Source organism: Rhinatrema bivittatum, chromosome 1, assembly GCF_901001135.1.
Source record: "Rhinatrema bivittatum chromosome 1, aRhiBiv1.1, whole genome shotgun sequence".
Taxonomy (NCBI): domain Eukaryota; kingdom Metazoa; phylum Chordata; class Amphibia; order Gymnophiona; family Rhinatrematidae; genus Rhinatrema; species Rhinatrema bivittatum.
This window is the reverse complement of record NC_042615.1, coordinates 582780010-582805709: the sequence shown is the minus strand read 5'-3', so window position 1 is coordinate 582805709 and position 25700 is coordinate 582780010. Positions and strand designations below refer to the sequence as shown.

At 43.7% G+C, this 25700-nt stretch overlaps 1 protein-coding gene across 1 annotated transcript in view; it reads left to right on the top strand.

Annotated features, from left to right (window-relative positions):
- The window catches only part of LOC115100224 (semaphorin-4D-like), a 434534-nt gene that overhangs the window by 402753 nt on the left and 6081 nt on the right, over positions 1–25700 (top strand). The window contains exon 19 of the mRNA XM_029618594.1: positions 25370–25464. Coding sequence (XP_029474454.1) covers positions 25370–25464 — 95 coding nt within the window. The remainder of the gene's footprint in view (positions 1–25369; positions 25465–25700) is intronic.

The following is a 25700-nucleotide window of genomic DNA, read 5'->3' as shown; positions in this document are numbered from 1 at the left end:
CCCAAGTCCAGGGGCCCCAGCATCCTGAAAGCCTGACTTTAGAGTTCCTGTACCCAGAATGCCTGGATATGAGCCCTCAAAGGTGGGAAGCCTGAATTCAGGATTCCCACTATGGTCCCTACTTTCTAAGCTCAATAACCCCCATTCCCATCAACATCTCACTGAGCCCCCAGTCTCACTAATGTACCCCCTATTACCTTCTAATGTCTCCAGCCCACTAACAATACCCCAAGTCACTAATGTATTCCACTGACCCCAAACTAACACAATCCCCTAGTGCCTCCATTCCCCTCCACTCTTTTTTCTGCTACAGCCATGTAAAAAAATACAACTCAGTCGCAGATGTTTAGCTTAGCGGGATGCTAGATTAAAGATAGTTGCTGCTGGAATAAGTAGGCAATTCTTTCAGCAGCAATTGTGGTTAGTTTAGACCAGGAGTTCCCAAACCTGGTCCTCAAGGGCTCCAACCCAGCTGGGTTTTCATGATTTCCACAATGAATATATATGAGATCTGTTTGCCTGCATTGCCTCTATTGCATGGTCAATTGGAGGACTTTAGGGAATGCATTGGTCAGTTGAGGGCATTAGTAGAGCTGTTAGTGGGTTTGTGGTTCAGTGAGTATGTTTGAGTTTTGGGGTCATTAGGGTATATTAGTAAGTTCAGGGCCAGTGGGTATGATAGTGGATTAAGGGGATCAGTGGGGTATATGATAGGTTTTGGGACTCTGTGGGGTATGTCAATAGGTTTGGGGGTCAGTAGGGTACAGTGGTGCTTAAGGTCAATGGGGTATGTTATTGAGTTTGGGGGTTAGTGGGACATATTTTTGGTTTAATGGATTGAGGTGCCTTACTGGGTTTGGGGGGGGGGGGGAGTCAGTGAGGTATATTATTGGGTCTTGGAGTCATTGATGTGTGTTTGGGGGGGGGTCAGTGGGGTTCAGTGGATTGTGTTATTGACGTGTATTAGGGCATTAGTGGGTATGGAAGTTCAGTGGGATGTCAGTAAGTTAGGGGCCTCAGTACATTGGAGGCTGGGTTGAGGGGCTAAGTGGGTGGGTGGGCTGAATGGGGTGTGCATTAGGGGCTTGGGAGCTTTAGTGGGTGGAGAAGTTAGAGTGGGAGGGATTGTGAGGTGCTCTGGGTTCAGGACTCAGATAAGGGCCCTGGACTCAGGCTTTCTGAACTGAAGGGTGGGGGGCCTTGGACTGGGGCTCCCTGGAACAGAAAGCTTCAAATGTTTTTTAATTAAATGGTTAGAGGCATGACTTAAACTTCACTTCCAGATAACTACTGAAGTTAAAATCAGTAGCAAAGTGAAAAACTAACTACCATTTTAGCTCACTTTTTTTTTAACTTTACTATTGTTTTCCCAGTTCGTTTGTATTTTGGTGTTGAGTTTTTAACTACTGGGTGCAGTGTATATCATCTTATTACATCAGAAGGAAACTTGTTTTGTGTGCAGTAAAAAAAAAAAAATCTTTGCGCTAAAAACTTAGAAGTCCATATTCAGTAAGCTGTGAGCAAACAAATTATCTGGCTAAAGTTAGTCAAATAGCTTGTCATGGATATTCATCGGGACAAGTCTCCCAGTGAATATACTCCGCTAAAGTTATTCGAGTAACATTACCTAGATAACGGTCTTTCACGACAGTACAAACACAAAAGGGAGCTTTAAGTATGTTCCACTTCTGGACTTTGGGGAAAATGTTCTCCCCAGGCTTTCACATGTAATGAAGTCACCGTGACATCACACTGTCCACCCTCTCCTGCAGAGAGGCTATTTTGCTATATGGGGTGCTGAGCAGCCACATAGCGTTCCTACTGGATGGCTGTGGCGAAGGCCCCATTGACAGCAAGAGGCATTCGGGGGATCGAGGTCCTTTTTATGGCCAGCTGGTGGCCTGGCTGAAAGGTCCAGGTGGTAAGCTGCAGCATGAAAAGAGGCTCAAGGAAGGTGGGGCAAAGGAGCAAGGCTGGATTTAAGATGGCAGCACCCATAGGCAGAGGACTTAAGGCAAGGTGTTCCCTCCCCTCCCCCTGGAAAGCAGAGAGCGGTGGGAGGAGTCCCAGATTTTGGGCACCTTCATAATTTGGCACCCAGGGCCTGAGGCCTGTGTTGCCTCTGCATAAATCTGGCCCTGCAGAGGAGGGTTCAACATGGAAGCATCATCAGCGCCCACAGGTGGCACAGGAGGGGCTTCAAGGGAAAGGGAGAGCAGTGTCACTTAGGCCCACATAGATACTGTACATACACTTTTCCTCTGTCTCTCTCTCTCATACACAGGTACACACCCAGAATCCCTCCCTATAACTCACACACACATTCTCTCTCTATCTTCCCCTCTCCATGAATAACCAAAAGGAAAACAGTCTATACTCCCAAGAGTTGTTCCAAAACAAAAGACAGAATTTATTGTTGAAGTAAAAAAAAAAAAAATTCAGTCCGGTAAAAGCAGAAAAAATATAGAAAGCTTTAGTAACATAGTCCAACACTTAAATTAAAAAAACAGCTTCTAGGTTCCAACAAGCCTCTGTCACTGGTAGTAAGTCATTTTCACCGAGTGATTTGGCTATGCCAATCCACCAGACAATTCCTTTGCAGTCTTCTCCCTCAGCTTCTTAGGTTCCAATGGCACAGTCTCACTTTCTGGCTCCTCGCTCGTGTCCTTCCAAGATGGCATCCACATCCAGAGTATTCCCTCAGTCTCTTCCACCCTGTTCTCTTGTCAGGATTGGCCCTTGCAGACCTCACCAACTCCTCTGTGGGGACGCTTGCGCTGTTGTCCACATGATCCTCTTCACTGAAGCATACTATGTAAATACTATGCATAGTAATAGTATGCATAGTATGCATAGTATGCATACTATTACATAGTATGCATACTATGCATACTATGTAAATATTCACTGTAAATGCGTTTTACTATGTAAATATTCCTGTCCCTTTTCTCTTTTCTCCTCCTATCCCAGTTGGTAATTTCCTTGTTCATTGTAACTATTATTTTCTGCACCAGTTCAATTACCCTAGTTCTATGTTTATTACACGACTTGTTAAATGTAAACCGACTTGATGCAACCTTTGGTCGTGAAAGCCGGTATAGAAATTAATAAATAAATAAAAAAATAAATAAATAAGCCTGCTGGTGGGAATAGTGTCTATTTTGAATTTTCACAGGAAACTTAAATCCCAAACGGTCCCAAAATGCAGAAAGACAATATTTTTGAGAAAAACACAGAAAAATACAGGTGCAGACCAAAAAGACTCACTCCCCCTCCGGGTCCCTGTTTGTGGACCATTTTTGTAATCCCACTTTCACCAGTGGTTACATTTGGGCCCTGCAGAGGTGATAAAAGCCTACTTGCAGCCCTGGGACACAGGGATCCTTCCAGTGGGGAATACCACTGCAAGCCTTGCCTTCTGCTCACAGTTCATGAGCCCACTGCACTCTGGAAACACTCTTCTTCAGATGTAGGGAAGCAAGACAGGTTCATATACTTCTGACACCATGTTTCATAGGTAGAAATAAAAGACAATTGAAACTTGCTAGTGAACAGGTATCATGGTCTATTTATCCAGCAAGCAACACAAGATTAACGTAACAACAGAGGCAAGAAGTAGAAAAACTGTGATATATAATGATTAGCCACTAGGTGGCATCAGCCTACAAATTAACAATTGTAACAGAATCTTCTAGATGGAACATGGATGGGGAAGAAGAAAAGCAGGATCTGGTTTTAGGAGAGGAAGGGATTATCCACTCACAACACTTCTTCTGACATCGAGTCTTCCTCTGACTCACATTCTGCACTCCCTTCAGTCCCCTCATCACACCCCATACCTGTGCAGCCCGGGGCTGGAGTGTCCTACTTTGAACTGTGTGGGTTGCCATAGTGCAGTGTGATTTAAAGTGTGACACTATAAGAAAAAGGTCATAAGAGCCTTCTGTGCAATAAAGAAACCCCTTGGCCAGTTTCAGCCACCCAGTAAAACTACCATTTAAATTAAAATAAATCTAAATAAATAAATTTGATTGCATCATTCAACTAACTATCCTAAATGAGGTGAAATCTAGGGCACATACAGGATGGAATAGATCCCTAATATAAACCCTGCACCTCCAGTTCTCAAAACATATACGCTGCATCCACAGAACAACTCCCCTTTCCCCACCATCACCCTCATCCATAGATGCAGAACTACTACAATGTTTGGATATGAATTTTAGATTTACTTACTTTTATGAATCTGAAACAACATAGTAACATAGTGAATGATAGCAGATAAAAATCCAAATGGTCCATCTAGTCTGCCCAGCAAGTTGCTTAGGGTAGTAACTGCCGCTCCTAACAGGTCACTCTCCATGCAGAAATGTTTCCTAAAGTTAGTGGAGATTATTACCCCATTTCTTAATTTCTAGTCTCTAGCTACTGGGGATCCTCTGCATTTATCCCACACACTTTTGAATTCTATTATCATTGGGGTAGATTTTCAAACAGGGCGCCCTCGCGTACTTTTGTAGGCGCATCAGGCGCAAACAAAAGTACGCTGGATTTTAGTAGATACGCGCGTAGCCGCTAAAATCCTGGATCAGCGCGCGCAAGGCTACCGATTTCGTGTAGCCGGCGCGCGCCAAGCCGCGCAGCCTACCTCCGTTCCCTCCGAGGCCGCTCCAATTTCGGAGCGGCCTCGGAGGGAATTCGCTATCGCCCTCCCCTCACCTTCCCCTCCCTTCCTCTACCTAACCCACCCCCCCGGCCCTGTCTAAACCCCCCCTACCTTTGTTGGGGGATTTACGCCTCCCAGAGGGAGAAGTAAATCCCTGCACGCCAGTGGGCCACTGGCGCACCTAGACGCGACCCGGGGGCGGTTCCGGAGGGCGCGGCCACGCCCCCGGACCGCCCCGGGCCGAAACCACACCCCCAGGCCCGCCCCCGAAATGCCGCCGACACGCCCCGAAAATGCCGCGCCGATCGGCCCCGCCCCCGACATGCCCCCGACACGCCCCCCTCGGAAAACCCCGGGACTTACGCGAGTCCCGGGGCTCTGCGCGCGCCGGCGGCCTATGTAAAATAGGCGCACCGGCGCGCAAGGCCCTGCTCTTAAAATCCGCCCCATTCTGTCTTCACCACATCTTCTGGGAGGCCATTTCATGCATCCACCAACCCTTTATATGGAGAAATATTTTCTGATAATGTTTCTAAGCTTAACCCTTGGAGTTTCATATCATGATCGCTTATTCTACAACTTCCTTTCTATCAGAAAAGGTTTGATTTATGTGAATCATTAATTCCTTTCAGGTATTTGAAAGTTTATCATATCTTCCCTCTCTCCTCTTCACCAGGGTATACGTATGTAGGTCCTCAAATCTCTCTCATAAGTCATCTGATGCAGACTTCATACCATTTCTGTTGACTTTCTCTGGACCGTGCTCCCATCCTGTCTATATATCCCTTTTGAGATACAATCTGCAGACCTGAACACAGTAATCCAGATGAGGCCTCACCAACAACCTGTACAGAGGCATTATCACCTCCTTTTTCCTGCTGATTACCCTTCTCTATGCAGATCAGAATCCCACTAGCTCAGGCACTGCCTTGTCACATTGCTTTGCAGCTTTCAGATAAGACACTATCACTCCAAGGTCTCTTTCCCAGTCTGTGCACCTTGGTCTTTTGACACCCTTAGCATTCAGCTTCAATAGATTGCTGCAACCCAAATGCATGACTATGCACTTCTTGGCATTGAATCCCGGCTGCTAAACCTTCGACCACTCCTTGAGTTTTCTTACATTGCTTTTCACTGATTTTACTCCTTCAGGTGGGTCCACTATGTAAAGAACATAAGAATATAAGAAGCTGCCATACTGGGTCAGACCGAGGGTCCATAAAGCCCAGCATCTTGTTTCCAACAGTGGCCAATCTGGGTTACAGTCATCTGGCAAGTACACAAACATTAAATAGACGCCATGCTTCTAATGCCAGTAATAGCAATGGTTATGTCCTAAGTCAACTTCTTTAATAACAGTTTATGAACTTCTCCTCCAGGAACTTATCCAAACCTTTTTAAAATCCAGCTACACTAACTTCCCTAACCACATCATCCGGCAATGAATTCCAGAACTTAATTGTGCATTGAGTAAAAAAAAAATTCTCCAATTTGTTTTCAATATGCTACTTGCTAACTTAATGGAGAGCCCCCTAATACTTCTGTTATCTGAAAGATTAAATAACCAATTCACATTTACTCGTTCTAGTCCTCACATGATTTTATAGATCTCATATCTTTATCATTTTGGTTGCCCTTCTCTGTACTTTCTGTGTAACTTTATCTTTTTTGAGAAGTGGCAACCAGAATTGCACTCAGCACTCAAAGTACGGTCTCATCATGGAGTGATACAGAGGCATTATGAAATTCTCCATTTTCTTTACCATTCCCTTCCTAATAATTCTCAATATTCTGTTTACATTTTTGACTGTCACAGCACACTGAGCCAACAATTTCAATGTATTATCCACAATGACGTCAAAATCATTTTCCTAGGTGGTAACTCCTAATCTGGAGCCTAACATTGTGTAACTAAAGAATGGGTTATATTCCCCTATATGCATCATCTTGCACTTGTCCACATTAAATTTCATCTGCCATTTGGACACCCAATTTTCCAATCTCGCAATATCCTCCTGCAATTTATTGTAATCCACATGTGATTTAACTACTCTGAATAATTTTGTCACCTGCATATTTGATCACCTCACTTATCATATACCTTTCCAGATCATTTATAAATAAATTGAAAAGCACCATTCCACGTACAGATCCCGAAGGCAATCCACTGTTTATCTTTTTCCATTGAGAGCATTGACCATTTAATCCTACTCTCTGTTTCCTGTCTTATAACCAGTTTGCAATCCACGAAAGAACATCGCCTGCTATCCCATGACTTTTTAGTTTTCTTTAGAAGCCTCTCATGAGGGACTTTATGAAATACCTTCTGAAAATCCAAATACACATATATTGGTTCGCCTTTATCCACATGTCTTTTAACCCCTTCAAAAATTGTAGAAGATTTGTGAGGCAAGACTTCCCTTGGATAACTCCATGCTGGCTGTGTTCCATTAAACCATGACTTTCTATATGTTATGTGATTTTGTTTTTTAGAATAGCTTCTACTATTTTTCTTGGCACTAAAGTCAGGTTCATTGGTCTATAGTTCCCCAAGTGATCTCAAGCCCTGTTTAAATATTGTGTTATATTGGTCACACTCCTGTTTTCAGGTACAATTGACAATTTTAATGATAGGTTACAAATTTTTACAAATAAATCTGAAATTTCATTTTTTTTAGTTCTTTCAGAACCCTGGGGTACATACCATCCAGTCCAGGTGATTTACTAATCTTTAGTTTGTCAATCTGGCCTACTATATCTTCCAGGTTCACCATGATTTAGTTCAGTTCATCCAGATGATCACCTTTGAAACCCATCTCTGGAACCAGTATCTCCCCAACATTCTCCTTAGTAAACACTAAAGCAAATTCATTTAGTTTTTTCTGAGATGGCCTTATCTTTTTTAAGAGCCCCTTTAATCCCTCGATCATCTAACGGTCCTTCCTACTCCCTCACAGGAGTTGTTGTATCAATGTTTTATATTTAACTTGACAATGCTTATGCTTTTTCCTATTTTCTTCAGATGGATTCTTCTAATTTTTAAAGGACATTGTTTTGGCTAAAATAGCCTCTTTCACCTCACCTTTTAATCATGCTGGTAATTGTTTAGCCTTCCTTCTACTTGTCTTAATGCATGGAATACATCTGGACTGCCCATCTAAGATGATATTTTTAAATAATGTCCATGCCTGTTGTTCACTTTTAACCTTTGCAGATGCACCTTTCAGTTTGTTTCTAACTATTTTCCTCATTTTATCAAAATTTCCCTTTTGAAACTTTAGTGTTAAAACTGTAGATTTACATATTGATCATAAGAAATTGCCATGATGGGTCAGACCAAGGGTCCATCAAGCCCAGCATCTTGTTTCCAACAGAGGCCAAACCAGGCCACAAGAACCTGGCAATTACCCAAACACTACTTATGCAATTAATAGCAGTGGCTATTCCCTAAGTACCGTATTTTTCGCTTCATAAGACGCACCTGACCATAAGACGCACCTAGGATTCAGAGGGGGGAAATAAAAAAAAAAATTGTGCTAAACCGGCTCTGCGTCTGGGCTTCTTATGGAGCAAATTAGGGGAGTGCATAGCTTTTTTTTTTCTCCCCATTTTGTTTTCGGGTCTGGGGAGGGCCATTTCGGTCCACTCCCCAGATCAGAAAAAGTTTCTTTCTCTGGGAACCCCTCCCCCCCCCAAACCCAACCCTTTAAATTAACAACCCCCACCCTCCTGACCCCCCCAAGACCTGCCGACTTAATTTACTACAACCCCCCACCCTCCTGACCCCCCCAAGACCTGCCAACTTAATTTACTGCAACCCCCCACCCTCCTGACCCCCCAAGACCTGCCGACTTAATTTACTGCAACCCTCCACCCTCCTGACCCCCCCAAGACCCGCCGACTTAATTTACTGCAACCCCCCCCAAGACCCGCCGACTTAATTTACTGCCACCCCCCACCCTCCTGACCCCCCCAAGACCTGCCAAACGTCCCTGGTGGTCCAGCGGGGGTCCAGGAACGATCTCCTGGGCGTGGGCCGTCGGCTGCCAGTAATCAAAATGGCGCCGACGACCCTTTGCCCTCTCTATGTCACTGAGACCGACCAATAGCAGCGGTCGGTCCCAGTGACATATAGAGGGCAAAGGGCCGTCGGCGCCATTTTAATTACTGGCAGCCGACAGCCCACACCCAGGAGATCATTCCCGGACCGCTCCTGGACCCCCGCTGGACCACCAGGGACGTTTGGCAGGTCTTGGGGGGGTCAGGAGGGTGGGGGGTGGCAGTAAATTAAGTCGGCGGGTCTTGGGGGGGGGGGTCAGGAGGGTGGGGGGTTGCAGTAAATTAAGCCGGCAGGTCTTGGGGGAGTCGGGAGGGGGGGGGGGGTGTTAGATTTTTTTTTTTTTTTTATATTCGCTCCATAAGACGCACATACATTTCCCCCCCACTTTTGGGGGGAAAAAAGTGCGTCTTATGGAGCGAAAAATACGGTAAATTTGATTAATAGCCGTTAATGGACTTCTCCGCCAAGACCTTATCCAAACCTTTTTTGAACCCAGTTACACTAACTGCACTAACCACATCCTCTGGGAACAAATTCCAGAGCTTTATTGTGCGTTGAGTGAAAAAGAATTTTCTCCGATTAGTCTTAAATGTGCTACTTGCTAACTTCATGGAATGCCCCTTAGTCCTTCTATTATTTGAAAGTGTAAATAACTGATTCACATCTACTTGTTCAAGACCTCTCATGATCTTAAAGTCCCACTTCCAGTCATTAGTTCAAATTTGATCATGTTATGATCACTATTGCCATGTGGCCCTACCACCATTATCTCTTTCACCAAATCCTGCGTTCCACTAAGAAATAGATCTAAAATAGCTCCCTCTCTCGTAGGTTCCTGAGCCAAATGTTCCATGAAGCATTCATTTATTCCATTCAGAAGCTTTACCTCTCTAGCATGTCCTGATGTTAGATTTATCCAGTCAATATTGGGATAATTGAAATCTTCCATTATTACTACATTGCCAAATTGATTACTTTCCCTAATTTCTCTTTGCATTTCATCATCTCTCATCATTTTTTCCAGATGGACAGTAGTATACTCCTATCAACTCTTACCCAACACACATGAGATTTCAACCCATAAAGATGCTATTGTGCATTTAATCTCTTATATGAACTTTATCCTGTTGGATTTTATGGCCTCCCATACATAAAGTGCCACCCCCAACCAAATTGATCTTCTCTATCATTGCAATATAATTTGTACCCTGGTATAGCACTGTCCCATTGTTTATCTTCTTTCCACCAGGTTTCTGAGATGGCAATTATGTCCATCTCATCATTCTCTGCTATACACTCTAACTCTCTCCCATTTTACTTTTTAGACTTCTGTCATTGGCATAAAGACACTTGAAAGTGTGTGTTTTGTTTGCATTAACAAAGTGATTTTCAGTTACATAAGAACATGCCTCAACTGGGTCAGACCAAGGGTCCATCAAGCCCAGCATCCTGTTTCCAACAGTGGCAAATCCAGGCCATAACTACCTGGCAAGTACCCAAAAACTATCCCATGTTACTGTTGCTAGTAATAGCAGTGGCTATTTTCTAAGTCAACTTAATTAATAGCAGGTAATGGACTTCTCCTCCAAGAACGTATCTAATCCTTTTTTAAACACAGCTACACTAACTGTACTAACCACATCCTCTGGCAACAAATTCCTGAGTTTAATTGTGCGTTGAGTGAAAAAGAACTTTCTCCGATTAGTTTTAAATGTGCCCCATGCTAACTTCATGGAGTGCCCCCTAGTCTTTCTATTATCCGAAAGAGTAAATAACAGATTCACATCTACCCGTTCTAAACCTCTCATGATTTTAAACACCTCTATCATATCCCCCCTCAGCTGTCTCTTCTCCAAGCTGAAAAGTTAGGGTTAATTTGGAATCCTTTAGCTCAGGTGACTATTTTCTTAAAGGCACATGGACTACATTTGCTTTTATTGGAACCTCTTTGTTGGGATAACCTAACTCTCCTGTTTCATAAGTATCCTTTGAAGATACCTCCCTCCAAACCATGCACTGCTGAGTAACTTTCTGCTTCCTCCCTTATTCTAGTTTAAAAGCTTCTCTATCTCCATTTTAAAAGTTACTGCCAGCAGCCTGGTTCCACTCTGGTTAAGGTGGAGCCCGTCCTTTCAGGAAAGACTCCTCCTTCCCCCAAAAGCAGGGATGGATTGCCCTATTTGGGGGATCGGGCTTCCCCTGGTGGGCCGGATGCTCTCATCAGGTGATTTTGTTTTTAAACTTCCCAGCCAAAGAGAAGAAGAGGGGATGCTGCAGCCCAAATAGAAACTTGTGGGACTGTGGCAGACTGCTGTGCAGGGCCGGGAGAGAGGTTTTAATGGCCGCGGCAGAGCCCATCCTTCCGTGGCTGGAAGACAGCCGTGTGGGGCCTGAAGAGAGGCCTGCAAGGCCGCGTGACCCTTCCCTCCCCCCCTAACTTTGCAGGAGCCACGCAATAGCAGTGGCCTCCTTCCACCTTCCTTCGGGCAGTGAGGAGCAGTGCTGCCATCCAACAGTGGCAAAGACAATGCCCAGAAAAAAGGGGGAGGCCTGAAAGCTGTAGGTGTGTATGCTTATATGTGAGAGAGAGAGAGCACCTGCATGTGTGTAGTATGTGAGAGCAGCATGTATGCATGAGAGAGTGAGCGAGATGTGTGTGTCAGGGGCTGCATGGGTGTGTGAGATCCTGCATGTGTATAAGAGAGCGCAAGAGCCTGCGTATGTCTGAGAGATTGTGCATGCATGAGAAAATAAGACAGCCTGCATATGTCTGTGATAGTCTATGTGAAAATGAGAGAGACTGTGTGTGTGACAGCATGTGTGTGTGGGGGGGGGGGGGGGGAGAGAAAGGATAAGGATTGTGAGGCCCCCTTCCCCAATCCACAATAATCTGTGGGTGACTGGAAATAAGATCCCAGGTATGGAAAGTTGGAGATTTTTTAATTCTATTTTAAATGTATGTGTCTGCTGTTTGAAATATTTGGTATTTGGGGAAATATAAAAAAAAAAATAGTGAATCATTTTAATTATTGGATGTTCATTGGCTGTTGCCAGCTTGATATGTTCAATTTTTTTATTAGTATGTTTTTTTTTGTGTGTAAATCTGTTTATTGTTATCAACAGCACAGTCAATCAAAAGATACAGTCAAAGCGCACTATACAAAAATCTGGGAGACAATAAATGCTCAAGGGACATTAATCAACAAACATAATCACAAATGTTATGTTATGCTGTGTTATGTTATGCTATGTTATGGAAGTCGTTTAGGAAAACATTTTATAAATAATATTCAAACAAACATCATAAAAACATTTAGAAACCAGTTACTTAAATCTTAATCGGAATACGAACAGCACATAATATCACATAAACAGGCGAGAACATTGCCAGCATCAAACTCTGCATGTACTACGGCAGTCTAGTGCTCTAATCTAAACTAATGCATAGTTTGTACATATAAGCTAGTTATCAAACTTCTACCCGATATTTGGCTAAATAGATACAGTCTAGCTCAGGTTTCCTTTATTACCAGAGACATAGCTGTCTTGTTGATAATTTTAATGAAATACCTTTGATTTCCCATGTCTAGAATCACCATATTCCCCTCCTCCTCCCCCCCTTTCCAACCTTCCACCGAACCTCCCTCCCCCTCTTCCCCCTCCCCTTCCTCCTATCTCTGCTCGATGTGAGGGATTAATGTCTTAATATAGTATATATAGTATAGTATGATATGGGTATGTGCAATTGTAGTATAGTTTGGGAGAGTGCTTATGTGATTGAATGAGAGTACGCCCGGTGTTAATCTTGTTAATCAGGTTAAACTTCGGTGTTTCCTTCTGCTTGGTTTGGGTGAGTATTGTTGTGAGATTCAATTAACATAAACAAGATGTTGACCATTCGACTACTGTTGGTTCATTTTTATAGGAGGATCCAGAAATGCTTTTTCTTCCACATAATCTTCCCAAATTTGAATTGCCTTCTTTCCATATTTTTCAGGATGTTTTTTAGCTGACATATATTTCTGGCGGAGTAACCTTTGCAGTTTTTGGTTGTAAATGGGTAGATTTTGGAATTTCGGTACCACCCATTGCGCTAAAATAGTGTCAATAGCTATTAACAAAATTTTGCGGAAAAGTAATATGTTATGGCTTGCTAATGTCTGATCTTCCCCTTCAGGCAGGCCGAAAAGCCAGAGCCTTGGGTTCATCTGAAAAGAGATACCCCACATTGAGTGTACCAATGTTTGTAAATATGTCCATAGTACCTGCACCGCTACGCATAACCAAATTCCATGATAAAAGTCTGGGTTTGGATCCATGCATCTCATACAACAATGATCTGAGGTAGCCCCCATATAAAAAGCCATTTTTTTTGTATAATATGCCTGATAGTAGAATTTATAAATTTTTATCCCTGAGGGCTACATTTTCAGTAACCTACGGAATGTTCTGTAAGCAGGCTTTTAATTCCTCTGGTGAGAGTGCTTCGGGCAACCACCTGTTCCAGTTTGCAATTATCCCAGTGAAGTCAGGTCCATGAGTCAAAGTTAATAATGCCTATTATTATATATGCCTAGCATATATGTAAGCAAGAAGACTATTTAAACCAGTGAGCATGTGTGTGAGCCAGAGTTTGTGAGCCAGTCAGCATATAAGGGAGTTTGAGTAAGAATGAACATGTATGCTAGAGAGTGTGTACTGTATATATGAGTGAGAGGAGAAAGTTTGTGCACATCTATTCCTGATTAATCCACGACAATCTTAGGGTGACTGGAGTCTAAAGTTCCCAGGTATGGAGAGCAATGGATTTTTTTTTTAGCTTTAGTTTTAACTGGGTGTTATTTGATGTGTCTGCTGTTTTGAAATATTTTATTGATGTTTGGAAAATTTTAATAAACAATGTTATGTTTTTAATCATTGGATGTTCTATTCATCAGCAACTTTGAAATATTTATTCTTTTTATGAGTATGGTTTTACTATTATGATTGATGGCTTATAGAGATGCGTATTGTTTTTTTTTTCGTTTCGTGGTTCGGTTTGGGTCTCCCGCGGGTAATTTTGTTTTTTTCTGCGGTTCAGGATTTTTTTTTTCGTGGTTCTTGAATCTCATGTTAGTGTGCACTAACACAAAATACGAATTTTTCTGAAATTTCAGAAAAATTTTCTTCATTTCAGAGTGCTCCTGAACCATGATGAATTAGACAATTTTGTTGAAATTGTCTAATTCGTTTAAAATGAATGCACATCTCTACTGGTTTATATATCTTGATTTTATTGTTTGATGTTTAATGAGGAATGGTGATGTTTCTGTTTTCCCATTGTTGCACTGTATACAGAATCTGTCTTGTTATGGTTTCCAATTTAGTTTTTGTCTGAATGTTTCTAGTTATACTTTCTCTATTCTGTATTTGGTGAGGGTCTATCTCTGTCCTGCATGTATGACTGAGGTGAGGTATTCTGCCAGCATGTAGTTTCTGTGTCAGGCTCTTAAGCTTGACTTGTTCTGTTTTCCTAATATTAGGTGTATTGGTGTTTTAGGACCTGGTGAAATATTTGCAGTGTTGTCTTTTCATGTTATTGTTATAGTTTGAGTGCTGACAGTTAATGCTGTTTTTGCATGGGAAGTTTACTATATTGTAATTCAGTTTACTTAAAAGTTTCTGACGGCCGACATTCTTTACAATAGTCCCAATTCCATATGGCTGCAGGTGTCTTTTTTTTTTGCAGAGTTTTCTGGTTGGTACCACAACAGTACATGTAATTAATACACATATTATAAGTGATATTTTTAACTTAGAACACTGAATATTCTTTTTTATATAAAATCTTTTACTATAAATGCATGTTTTAAAATTATTTGTGGGAAGGGTGAGGCTAGGATTGTGTGCAAGGCTGTAAGATTCACTTATGATACCTAATACCTTTGCACCAGCCTTGGGCTGCACAAGAGAGAGGAGCAGTGCTACTTTGGGTTAGTGGCTCTCCCCAGTCTCGATCAGGGCTTAATTTTCTCTTTTTATAAGTCCAGGGAACAGTATGGATCACTTCTGGTTCCCCCCTCCCCTGGAGTCGGTAGGCAGACACCAGCCTGGGAACCATAAGAGCAGCAGACTGTGTAGCCTGCATTCATTGGGAATGCACTAGAGTGGTGGGGAGGGTTGTGGAGAAGTGGAGGCAAGCTAAAGGCACAGGAAGGAAGGGGGCAAGCCAGGAGGAAGGGCTTATGTGGTAATGGGGAGGCTTCTGTCTGAGGTGATTGTACTGAGCTCTGAGAGAAGCAGCTGGCAGTGGAAGCAGTGAGTCTCCTAGAGAATGGGATTGGGAAAGGGAGGGGGCTGCTGCAGAATGGGGAAGGGCTGGCAGCAATGTACATAATTTTCTGTACTTAGGGCCAGGGCAACAAGAACACTTAGACTCAGTAAAAGGTATAACGTAAATTTTATTTGGCATTAAAAGTGTTCCTGGGAGATGCTGCATACTGGGTGCCCTTTGTCTTTCAAAATCACCAGCATCTCATCTAATACAGGAAGTGAACCTTCTTTTATAGTTAAACATACAGTATTGCCGAACCTTCTAGAATTACGTGACTGCCCAAAGACTCATTTACAGAGACACATCATGCTGTGGTCATGACAACCTATCCTCTGAACTGCCCTGACAGGTTTCTCCCCAGGTGTAGTTCATTTGCCATCACTTTCTAGATACTCCTTCTGTCCTGTAGATGATCTTGTCCAGTGAGGGTTCAACAGAATAGTGCCTGAAGCTCTCGCTGTTGGTTTCTTCTGATCTTCCTTTGATCTTCTGTGTTGTGTAAACAGGTAGTAGGTCTGTGTTCTGAATAGACAGTAGAGATGTGAATCGTGTCCTCGATCGTCTTAACGATCGATTTCGGCTGGGAGGGGGAGGGAATCGTATTGTTGCCGTTTGGGTGTTTAAAGTATCGTGAAAATCGTGAGCCGGCACACTAAAACCCCCTAAAACCCACCCCCGACCCTTTAAATTAAATCCCCCACCCTCCCGAACCCCCCCCCAAATGCCTTAAATTACCTGGGGGTCCAGCGGCGGTCCGGAACGGCAGCAGTCCGGAACGGCCTCCTGCAATTGAATAGTGTTGTCTTCAGCCGGCGCCATTTTTCAAAATGGCGGCGCAAAATGGCGGCGGCCATAGACCAACACGATTCGACTGCAGGAGGTCGTTCCGGACCCCCGCTGGACTTTTGGCAAGTCTTGTGGGGGTCAGGAGGCCCCCCCAAGCTAGCCAAAAGTCCCTGGGGGTCCAGCGGGGGTCCGGAAAACGATCTCCTGCCGCGAATCGTTTTCCGTACGGAAAATGGCGCCAGCAGGAGATCGTTTTCCGGACCCCCGCTGGACCCCCAGGGACTTTTGGCTAGCTTGGGGGGGCCTCCAGAGAAAGTGCATGTGTGTCTGTGTCAGAGAAAGCGAGACAGAGACATACCCCCATACACACTTTGTCTGTGAGAGAGAGTATATGTGTGTGGGGGTGTGGGGTGTGGGGGTCTCTCTGACACACACACACACACACACACACACTCTCTCTCTCTCTCTCTCAGTATGTGAGTGTGTTTTTGTGTCTGAGAAAGAGTATGTATCTTTGTGGATGTCAGTGTGTGTGTTCCAATAAAGTTTCTGCCATCTAAAAATCTGTTTGTGATTGAGCGTGTGTATGTATGACACTGACTGGCAGTGACATTACCTGCAATTGGTTCAAGAACCAGACTGAGAATCCAGGATATATCTCTATAAGAGAGCTAAGCAAATGTGTGGAACTGGGGCTGCAGCTCTGCTCACCAGTGGTCGAGCATGTCCTCAATTTCATAATTATTTAGGAAAGATGAAGTTTATTTTGGAGACATTTTGGGTCATTTCCAGGGTTGAATTGGTGTGCTTTTGGGAGCTGTTGACACGTACCGCAGGGAAAGTGCATGAGGGCATCAGATATCCATAGGCCGGTTTTGAAAAAATCCCCCAGGCTGATATTTTCCTGCAAATCACCCCTGTCCAAAAGGTTGCCCAGTTATTTACAAAACTGAATCCCTCTCCCTGCACCATTGTCTCATCCATGCATTGAGACTCGAGAGCTCTGCCTGCCTCTGGGGATCTGCATGTGGAACAGGAAGCATTTCAGAGAATGCCACCCTGGAGGTTCTGGATTTCAGCTTGCTACCTAAAATCCTAAATTTGGCTTCCAGAACCTCCCTCCCACATTTTCATATATTATTGGTGCCCACATGTAGCACGACAGCCGACTTCTCCCCAGTACTGTCTAAAATCCTATCTAGGTGACACGTGAGATCTGCCACATTCGCACCAGGCAGGTATGTTACCAGGCAGTCCTCACATCTACCAGGCATCCAGTTATCTATAATTCTAATAATTGAATCACCAACTATGATGCCAGCCTAACCCTTCCCTTCTGGGCAGTAGCCCTAGGAGACTTGTCCTCTGTGCGAGAGGACAATGCATCACCTGGCGAGCAGGTCCTTGCTACAGGATCACTTCCTGCTGCACCAGAATGATGCTGTCTGACCAGGAGACCTTTTGTTTGTTTTTTTGTTTTGTTTGTTGATTTTGTATACTGTCATTCGGTGGGACCATCACAATGGTTCACAATATGATAAATTAATACAATAAATAATGAACAAAAAGTACAATGTGTAATAATAAAAGTAGCTAATTGTCCTCAACGGCAGCACCATGGCTGCCAGACTGGATTTGGGACTTTGCTACTATGTCCCTGAAGGTCTCATCTATATATCTCTGTCTGCCTCAGCTCCTCCAGGTCTGCCACTCTATCCTCCAGAGATCAGACTTGTTCTCTAAGATCCAGGAGCTCTTTATACCAGGTGCACACATACAATCTCTCACTGGTGGGTAAAAAATCATACATGTAACACTCAATGCAGAAGAATGGAAGGCCCCCCACTTGCTGCCTTCATCTTAATTTTGTTGAGTTCCTAGTTAAGTTTAGGTTGCTACCAGAGTAGGACTGCATATAATTAGTCCTTTATATTGGTATATTCACTATTAAGCTGGTAGTGACCTATAAGGGGATGTTTAAACTCTCAATAAGAGCTGGTGCAATAGTATGATTTAGATAAGAGCCTGATTGATTTTTAATAAGAAAGTGCCTCTTGCCTATTCATCAAAGGATAAGCTAGGGTTGGGTGGGTGGGAGAGAGGGGAAAAACAGACACTAGAATTAGCTCCTTCTGGCCTTGCAGTGATGAGTATCATAGCCCTGTTTAGCTCGGATTCCAGTTTTAATGAGCATCTCCTTCATCTTCTTCCAAAGTTATTGAATCTCATTGGCAGTGGCTTGAACTGCCGGGGACGACACTGACAGCGGAAGTGGCAAAAGTGGTGAAGGTAGTCGTCCATATACCACTTCGAATGATGTTGATCCAGTAGATGTTGCTGGATGAGAGTTGATGGAAAACTCTGCCCACGGTAACAGATTGGCCCAATCATTCTGACGTGAGCTAACGTAGGCACGGAGGAACTGCTTGAGGGTACGGTTCATCCTCTCAGTTTGACCTTTTGACTGAGGGTGGTAAGATGAAGTGAAGTCGAGAGTAATATCAAACTTCTTGCACAAAGCCTTCCAGAATGTGGCTGTTAATTGTACACCTCTATCTGAGACGATGTGTTTAGGCATTCCCTGCAGGCGGAATATGTGGCTGATAAAAAGCTTCGCGAGTTCACTAGCAGTTGGTAAGCCAGGAAGCGCCACAAAGTGAGCCATCTTTGAGAAATGATCCACTGTTACCCAGATTGTGCTTTTGCCCCAGAGAGTGGTAAGTCTACCACGAAATCCGTGGCGATGTGCATCCAGGGCTCGTCTGGCACAGGCAAGGGTTCAAGCTGACCCCATGGATGTCCGGGCGGAGGCTTCTGTCCGGCACAGTTGGTACAGGCCGCTACATAAGGCAAGGTGTCCTCTTTCATAGACGGCCACCAGTAGTATTTCTGTAGCTTTGCCAGGGTTCTCCATTGACCAGGATGTCCAGCCACTTTAGAGTCATGAGCCCATGCTAGTAGTTTCTTCCGGAGGTTGGTAGGCACAATTGTTTTTCCTGAAGGCACTGGGTGAATAGCAGATAGAATGACTCTCTCTGGGTTAATGATATGTTGCGGAGCATCAGGTACGTCTTCAGACACAAGGAGCGGGATAGGGCATCCGGTCTGGTGTTTTTGTCTCCATGTTGGTATTTCAAGATGAAATCAAACCTGTTAAAGAACAGGGACCATCTCGCCTGTCTATGATTGAGGCGCTGGGCATGGCAAAGGTATTCTATGTTTTTATGGTCTGTAAAAACCGTGATCTGATGTTGAGCTCCTTCGAGCCAGGGTCTCCACTCTTCGAACGCCTTCTTTATCACTAACAGTTCTTTATCTCTAATTCCATAATTTCTTTCTGCTGGCGTCAAGTGTCTGGAGAAGAAGGAACATGGACACAGGATCTTGGAGTCACTGGTCTGACTCAGCACAGCCCCTATGCCAGCATCTGAGGCATCAACCTCCACTATGATGGAGCATGCAGGATCCGGGTGATGGAGACATGGCTTGCTAGAGAAAGCGTCCTTCAGCTTTTGGAAAGTGGTGACAGCCTCTATAGACAAATTGGCAACATTGGCATCTTTCTTTGTCAGAGCTGTTAAAGGCACAGTTAGTGAAAAGTAATTCTTAATGAAGTTCTGTAGTAATTTGTGAATCCCAGAAACTGTCTAAGAGCTTTTAGACCAGTGGGTTGAGTCCATTTCTGAATGCTCTCAAGCTTTTGAGGATCCATCTGGAACCCTTTGTTAGACACTATGTACCCTAAGAAAGGTACAGACTCTTTGTGGAATTCACATTTAGACAGCTTTGCGTATAGACTGTTCTCCTGCAGTCTCTGTAAAACCTTCTTGACATCTGCCTCATGGGTATTCAGGTCTTGAGAGAATATCAAGATGTCGTCTAGGTATACAATGATGCATTGGTAGAGTAGGTCACGCAGGATGTCGTTCATCATGTTTTGGAAGACAGCTGGGGCATTGCACAAGTCGAAGGGCATCACCAAATACTCAGTGTCCGTCTCTGGTATTAAAAGCTGTCTTCCACTCATCGCCAGAATGAATGTGAACAAGGTTATATGTTCCTTTAAGATCAAGCTTGGAGAATATTTTGGCTCCCTGTAGCCTGTAAAACAGCTCTGAGATGAGTGGTAAGGGATAGCGGTCTTTGACTGTGATCTCGTTTAGACCACGATAATCAATGCATTGCCATAGAGTTCTGTATTTTTTCCCCACAAAGAAAAAGCCTGCCCCTGCAGGAGACTTGGACGGCCTTATGAAACCCTTTTGAAGATTTTTTTGGATGTATTCAGACATCGCTTTATTTTCTACCACTGAGAGGGGGTAGACCCTTCCCTTGGGTGGTTCAGCATTCAGTTTCAAATGGATGGCACAGTCATAGGATCTGTGTGGAGGTAAACATCAGCAGCTTCTTTAGAAAATATGTCTTGATAAGAAGCGTATTGAGGTGGCAACCCAGGCAACAATGGAGTCGTTGGCATGCAGGGTACTGGAGAAACTTCCATCAGGCACTTAACGTGACAATTTGGGCCCCAACATGAAAGCTCCAGAGTAGCCCAGTTGAATTGAGACATGTGCTTTTGCAGTCACGGTAATCTGAGTACTAGGAGGTGCATAGTCTTCTCTAGCACAAAGAAGGAAATAGTCTCTGTATGGAGAGCGCCTGTCCTTAAACTTACTGACTTAGTAAGTAGGGTTACTTCACCTAGTAAAGGCTCTCCATGGATACAGGATAGTAGTAGTGGAGACATCATGGTAGTGGTGGGGACCTGTAGATGTTCCACTAGACGTTTTAGTATAAAATTTCCTCCTGCCACAGAGTCCACTAGGGCAAGAGTCTGGTATTCAAGCGGTCTGCTTATCAATGAGACTGGAAGAGAGTGGAGGAGAGGGCGCTGTTAGACCTAAGAAGAGTCCTCCCATTTGACTTAGGTCTGCTTGTTTCCCGGACAGATGGGGCATGATTGTACAGCATGGCCAGCTTGTCCACAGTACATACAGAGGCCCGATCTTTTTCGTGTTCTTCTCTCTTTGGAAGTCAGGTGACTGCAGCCTAGTTGCATTGGTTCTTCGCCAGCAACAGAATTAGACTGAATAGGCTTGAATGCGGTCTTGACTCGATTCTCTCCCTGGCTGGGTTTCCTGGAACTCTTGGACTCTTGAACCTTATCCCAAAGTCGGTGATCAATCCTTGTTGCCAACTTCATCAGGTCCTCTAAGGTTTCAGGCATCTCTCGAGCAGCCAGTTCGTCTTTTAGCCGGGAGTTCAGGCCTTCAAAGAAGAGTATCTTCAGGCATCTTGGGTCCCAATTTAACTATGAAACAATCGTCTTAAATTCTATGGCGAAGTCTGGTAAAGGTTTATTACCTTGCTTCAAATGAACCATTGTAGATCCTGTAGTCGTGTACCGGGCAGGGTCATCAAATACAGATTTGAACAATTCCAAAAACCCGGTAAGATCCTTCAGGATGGGATCATCACACTCCCACAGCGGAGAGGCCCAAGCCAGTGCTTTCTCATCCAGATAAGACAGGATATATGTAGTCTTGGCATACGCTGTGGGAAAATGTTTAGGTTGTAGAGCAAAATGCATGCAGCATTGGTTAATAAATTCTCTGCATCTCCAAGCTTCCCCTGAGAAGCGCGTAGGAGCAGAAAGAGGTACATCAGTCTTAACCGTCACTTCTGGCGGTATTTCTTCTTTACCTGTGGAAGTAGAGGAGTTCATCTGTGAGTGCAGTAGATTAAAGGCCACAGTCAAGCCGTCTAGCGAGTTCTGATGTTCGGAGATTCGCTGGGTCAGGCCTGGAATGGCCCGTAATGCGGTGAGCTGAGCCGAATCCATGGAGTTAGCAATCTGTTATGGTTTTGAGGTGTTTGGATTCTCAGGTGCTGCAGTGATGGATGTGCCCATGGGGAGGAGCCCCGCAGGGAGCTGCAGTACCGGGCTAAACTCAGATGCACAAACACAGAGCAAAGTTTTATTATACAGCTTGTAGAGTTGGCCAGAGGTGGCAGTAGAGAGTAGATTCTTGCCGCAGCAGTCCTGGGTCCTCGGCGGAGGAGATCCATCCCACAATGGTGGTGTAGAGAGCACCAATATAGATTTCCAATAAGAAGCTGTAGGTGAGACAGACTGAAAGATGTTTAAGTTACTCACTCTCTTGTAGCTGTATTGGTAGAGTTTCCAGCAGGTAGAGGAGTGAGGAGCAAGTACCTGGATACTGGCTAGGCACCTGGAAAGAAGCATAGGGCCCCTGAGGAGTGGGTACCCAAGTTAGTGAACCCCGAAGGGTGGAGAGAGCTTCTAGCAGCAGCGAGAAGTGGCAGAGCAGCTTAGACCGGACAAATCCAATCCTTGCTAACTCAAAGTTCAGTTAGCAAATGGGCAACCTATATTCCCGGATGATGTGACGTCACTCGAGGGAGACGACCCCGAGGGTCGCGCCATCACTGGAATATAGACATGGGTGGCGTGCGTGCACGCACCCTAGGTGACCCTCAGGTAGATCATGGTGGAATGCCTTGCCATAGCCGCTCCGGGGACGCCGGTGAAAGCGGCAAGAAGGCACGTGGTTACCATCTTCCCAAGACTGATGGAGAAAGCATTTAAAAAGGTGAAGCAAGTAGGACAAAGCTGTCTAAATTTGACGGACGCAACACCCAAATATTCTCTTCTGTAAATGGGTGGTATCTACTTCACTACCATTCATACTCTTGATAACTAATAATGGTCAAGGCCTTCCCAAGGTGAGTTACAATCAGGTATAATAGGTATTTCCCTGTCCCAGAAAGCTTACAATGAAACTTTGTACCTGAGAAAATGGAGAGTTAAGAAATTTGCCCAAAATCATAAAGAACATCAGTGGGAGAAGTGGGATTTGAACAATGGCTTCCCTGGTTCTCAACCTGTTGTTTTAACTATTAGGTTATGCCTTATAACTCACCATACAAAAAGAATAATCAAATTCTGGTGTCATCTCAGTAACAGTGGCACAAAATGCTCTGATGTTAGGCGCATTATGAAATAAAATAAAATGCTGTAAAAAAAAAAACCAAAACACAGCACATATATTGCAAACCTGTCATACCAAAACAGAACTAACTCTCAGGCATCAAACAGCAGCAACCCTGCCTATGAGAAAATAGCACGGCAAATATTACACTGGACACTAGAGCACCAATATGCTAACTATTGGAAAAACAAGACAATCTGAACTATTAGAAATCCCTACATGAAAACTGCATGCTAGTAGAATACTGCTCCTTAGTCACAGATACAGAACAGGGACAGAATCTCACCAAATGCAGAATAAATGACCACAAATTAGAAATTAGAAATGTGCAAAAAAACTGAAATGGAAACCACAAGAAGCCACATTCTGCATGCAGTGAAACTGAAATATATTTCCTCCTATACTAAACAAAGTACAAAGATAAAATAGATGCACATTACCAAATGTGACATATTCCAATTGTCAAATTATAAATAAAATGCTTTTTTCTATCTTTGCTGCCTGAGCATTTTATTTTTCTAATTGCATTGGTCCCAGACTCTTTTTCTACTTTTCTTTTGCTTGTATGCTCCTCTCTTTTTCCAGGGTCTCCTGTCCATTTTGGTTTTTCTCCACTTCCTTTCCTACTTCTGTCTCTGGCATTGATCTTTCCTTTTCATCTAATTTTGATCCACATCTCTTCCCTATCTCTTAATCTACTCATAGCTAGATTTCACCCATTCTTTTACCTCCTCTCACCTCTAATAATCTCTGTCTCAATACTTCACCTCTCCCTCACTGGGTTGCTTCACCCACCAATCCAACTATCTGGCTCCCCTGTCCTTACCCACCCCAGCTGACTCCTTTATGCTCATTCACCTGCCAACCCCATCATCTCCAGTTATCCCCTCTCACTTCTCCCAGCCATTCACTTTCATTCTAATTCCTTTCCAATTAGATTGTTGATCCCTCCATGCAACTTTAGAGTTAGAAGGGAGGGGGATCCTGCAGGGTGGCTATCAGGCCCCCTTCCCCAGCTCAACTTTACTTTTGGTTGGAAGGGAGGTAGCATCCTGCTTGGGGGGCTTTTAGCTCCGGTACCACTTTTACTTTTGGGCCGAGAGGGAAGGGGGATCCCATTTCAGGAGTGGTAAAGGATTGAAGAAAGCAGGGACTGCTGGCCCTGCAACATTTTATTTCAGGCAGAAGAAAATGGGATTGGGATTAAGGTCCTTAAAAAAAAAAGACAAAATTTGGCTAGGGAACCCATTAAATTTAGCTGGTCATAACTTGACTTGCTAGACTTAGTAAAATATCCAGTTGAATATTCACCTAAAGATAGGTAACCACGCCCAGTTAAAATTAGCTTTGGTAGTTATCTTTCCTGCTCATCTGGTCTTTGAATATTGATATAACCCCCACTCTGGGCACATAAAAGCTTTGTGCAGAGAGGTTCTGATCCTTCCTTGTATTGTGTATGGGTTTAAAAGAAAAATGGTTGAGCAGTTAGTTTAGAAGACTGGACTTCCAAGGCGTCTTTCTTTGTAATCATCTTCACCGGACAGTAAACCTCTCTCCTCTGTGGGTAAACAGATCAACCCTTCACCTTTTTGACTTCTTCAACCACTATTACCTCTAACAAATCCAAACCCTGTGATTAAGAGTTTGGTCCACAATTTGATTGGTGGTTCAATTTTGTCAGCTTTATTAACATACGAAGAAAATGGATGCCTTCACAAGTTTCACTTCTACAGGATTCCAACAAAAAGGCAGTCAGGAGCAAAACAAACAGTTTAGCAGCACAACAAAAGATCCTTCATTATAGACTATCATTCCCAAAATACTGTGGTTTACAAATAAGATTCATTTCTGTCAAGAGTTGCGCAAAACAAACCCATTTGGAGACACTGCCCCTAGAAAATTAATTCCTGAAAATTGAGTACGATTTGTGACAAAATCAGTTACTTGCTCAACATCAGAAGTTAGGGTAAACAATGAAACTTCCAAGGCAGGCAGTTCTCCTTGGTGGTGTCCCCATAATTTCTCATAGATGCCCTTCCAAAGGAAGCTAGGCCTTAGGCCTAGGAGTAAAGTGTAAGGTTTATTTCTTCCATGGATAAAAATGTTGCCTTCTATGGTCCCTGCACCAGGACTAAAAAAAAAAAACCCCGAACCATGGCAAGCAGCTCAAAAGGATCTAATCTACAGGAATATTTGAAACAAAATGGAAAATTCATCTCTGCAAATCCCACCCTTTATATCACTAGATGCTCTCTTAGCACCCAGTCTTAAAGGCACAATCTCCATTTCACATCATCTACCACTGAATCTATTACAACCTATCGATTTACATGGATGGAGGTTGAGTGAACATTAGGTAGTGGTTAATTGCATACCAATACAGATCTAAGGCACAGGTTTTAGACGAGGGTCATATTGACCTTGTAGTTTTAAACTGGGCTTTTAGAAAATAGTTCAATGTTGACCATCACCTAGCAGTACGGTGTACATATCCCAAGCTGATACTCATTGTCTTTATTTTATATTTTCAGATGTCAACAGCAGAGACTGGTCAAAGGACTTTGCAAGCTGGAAGAGTGCAGTCAGTGAACATGACAATATAATGCAGGGCTGGAAGAAAACATGGGTATGGAGTCTTGCTTTTAGACCATATGTAGCCCTTCTTCTAGTGTGTGCTGTGAATATGGGAGTCACACTTAGTCCCAGGGCTCAGTCCAGACAAATTCCTAACAAACCCAAATATGGATTCTCTGATTAGGGGGAAGGGTAAATCTCCAGGGCCGGAAGCATAAAGTGAGTCTTTCTGTGCCAAATAAATCAGATCGGATGCTCAGGATGGGTGTTCTTAAAGAAAAGAGATTA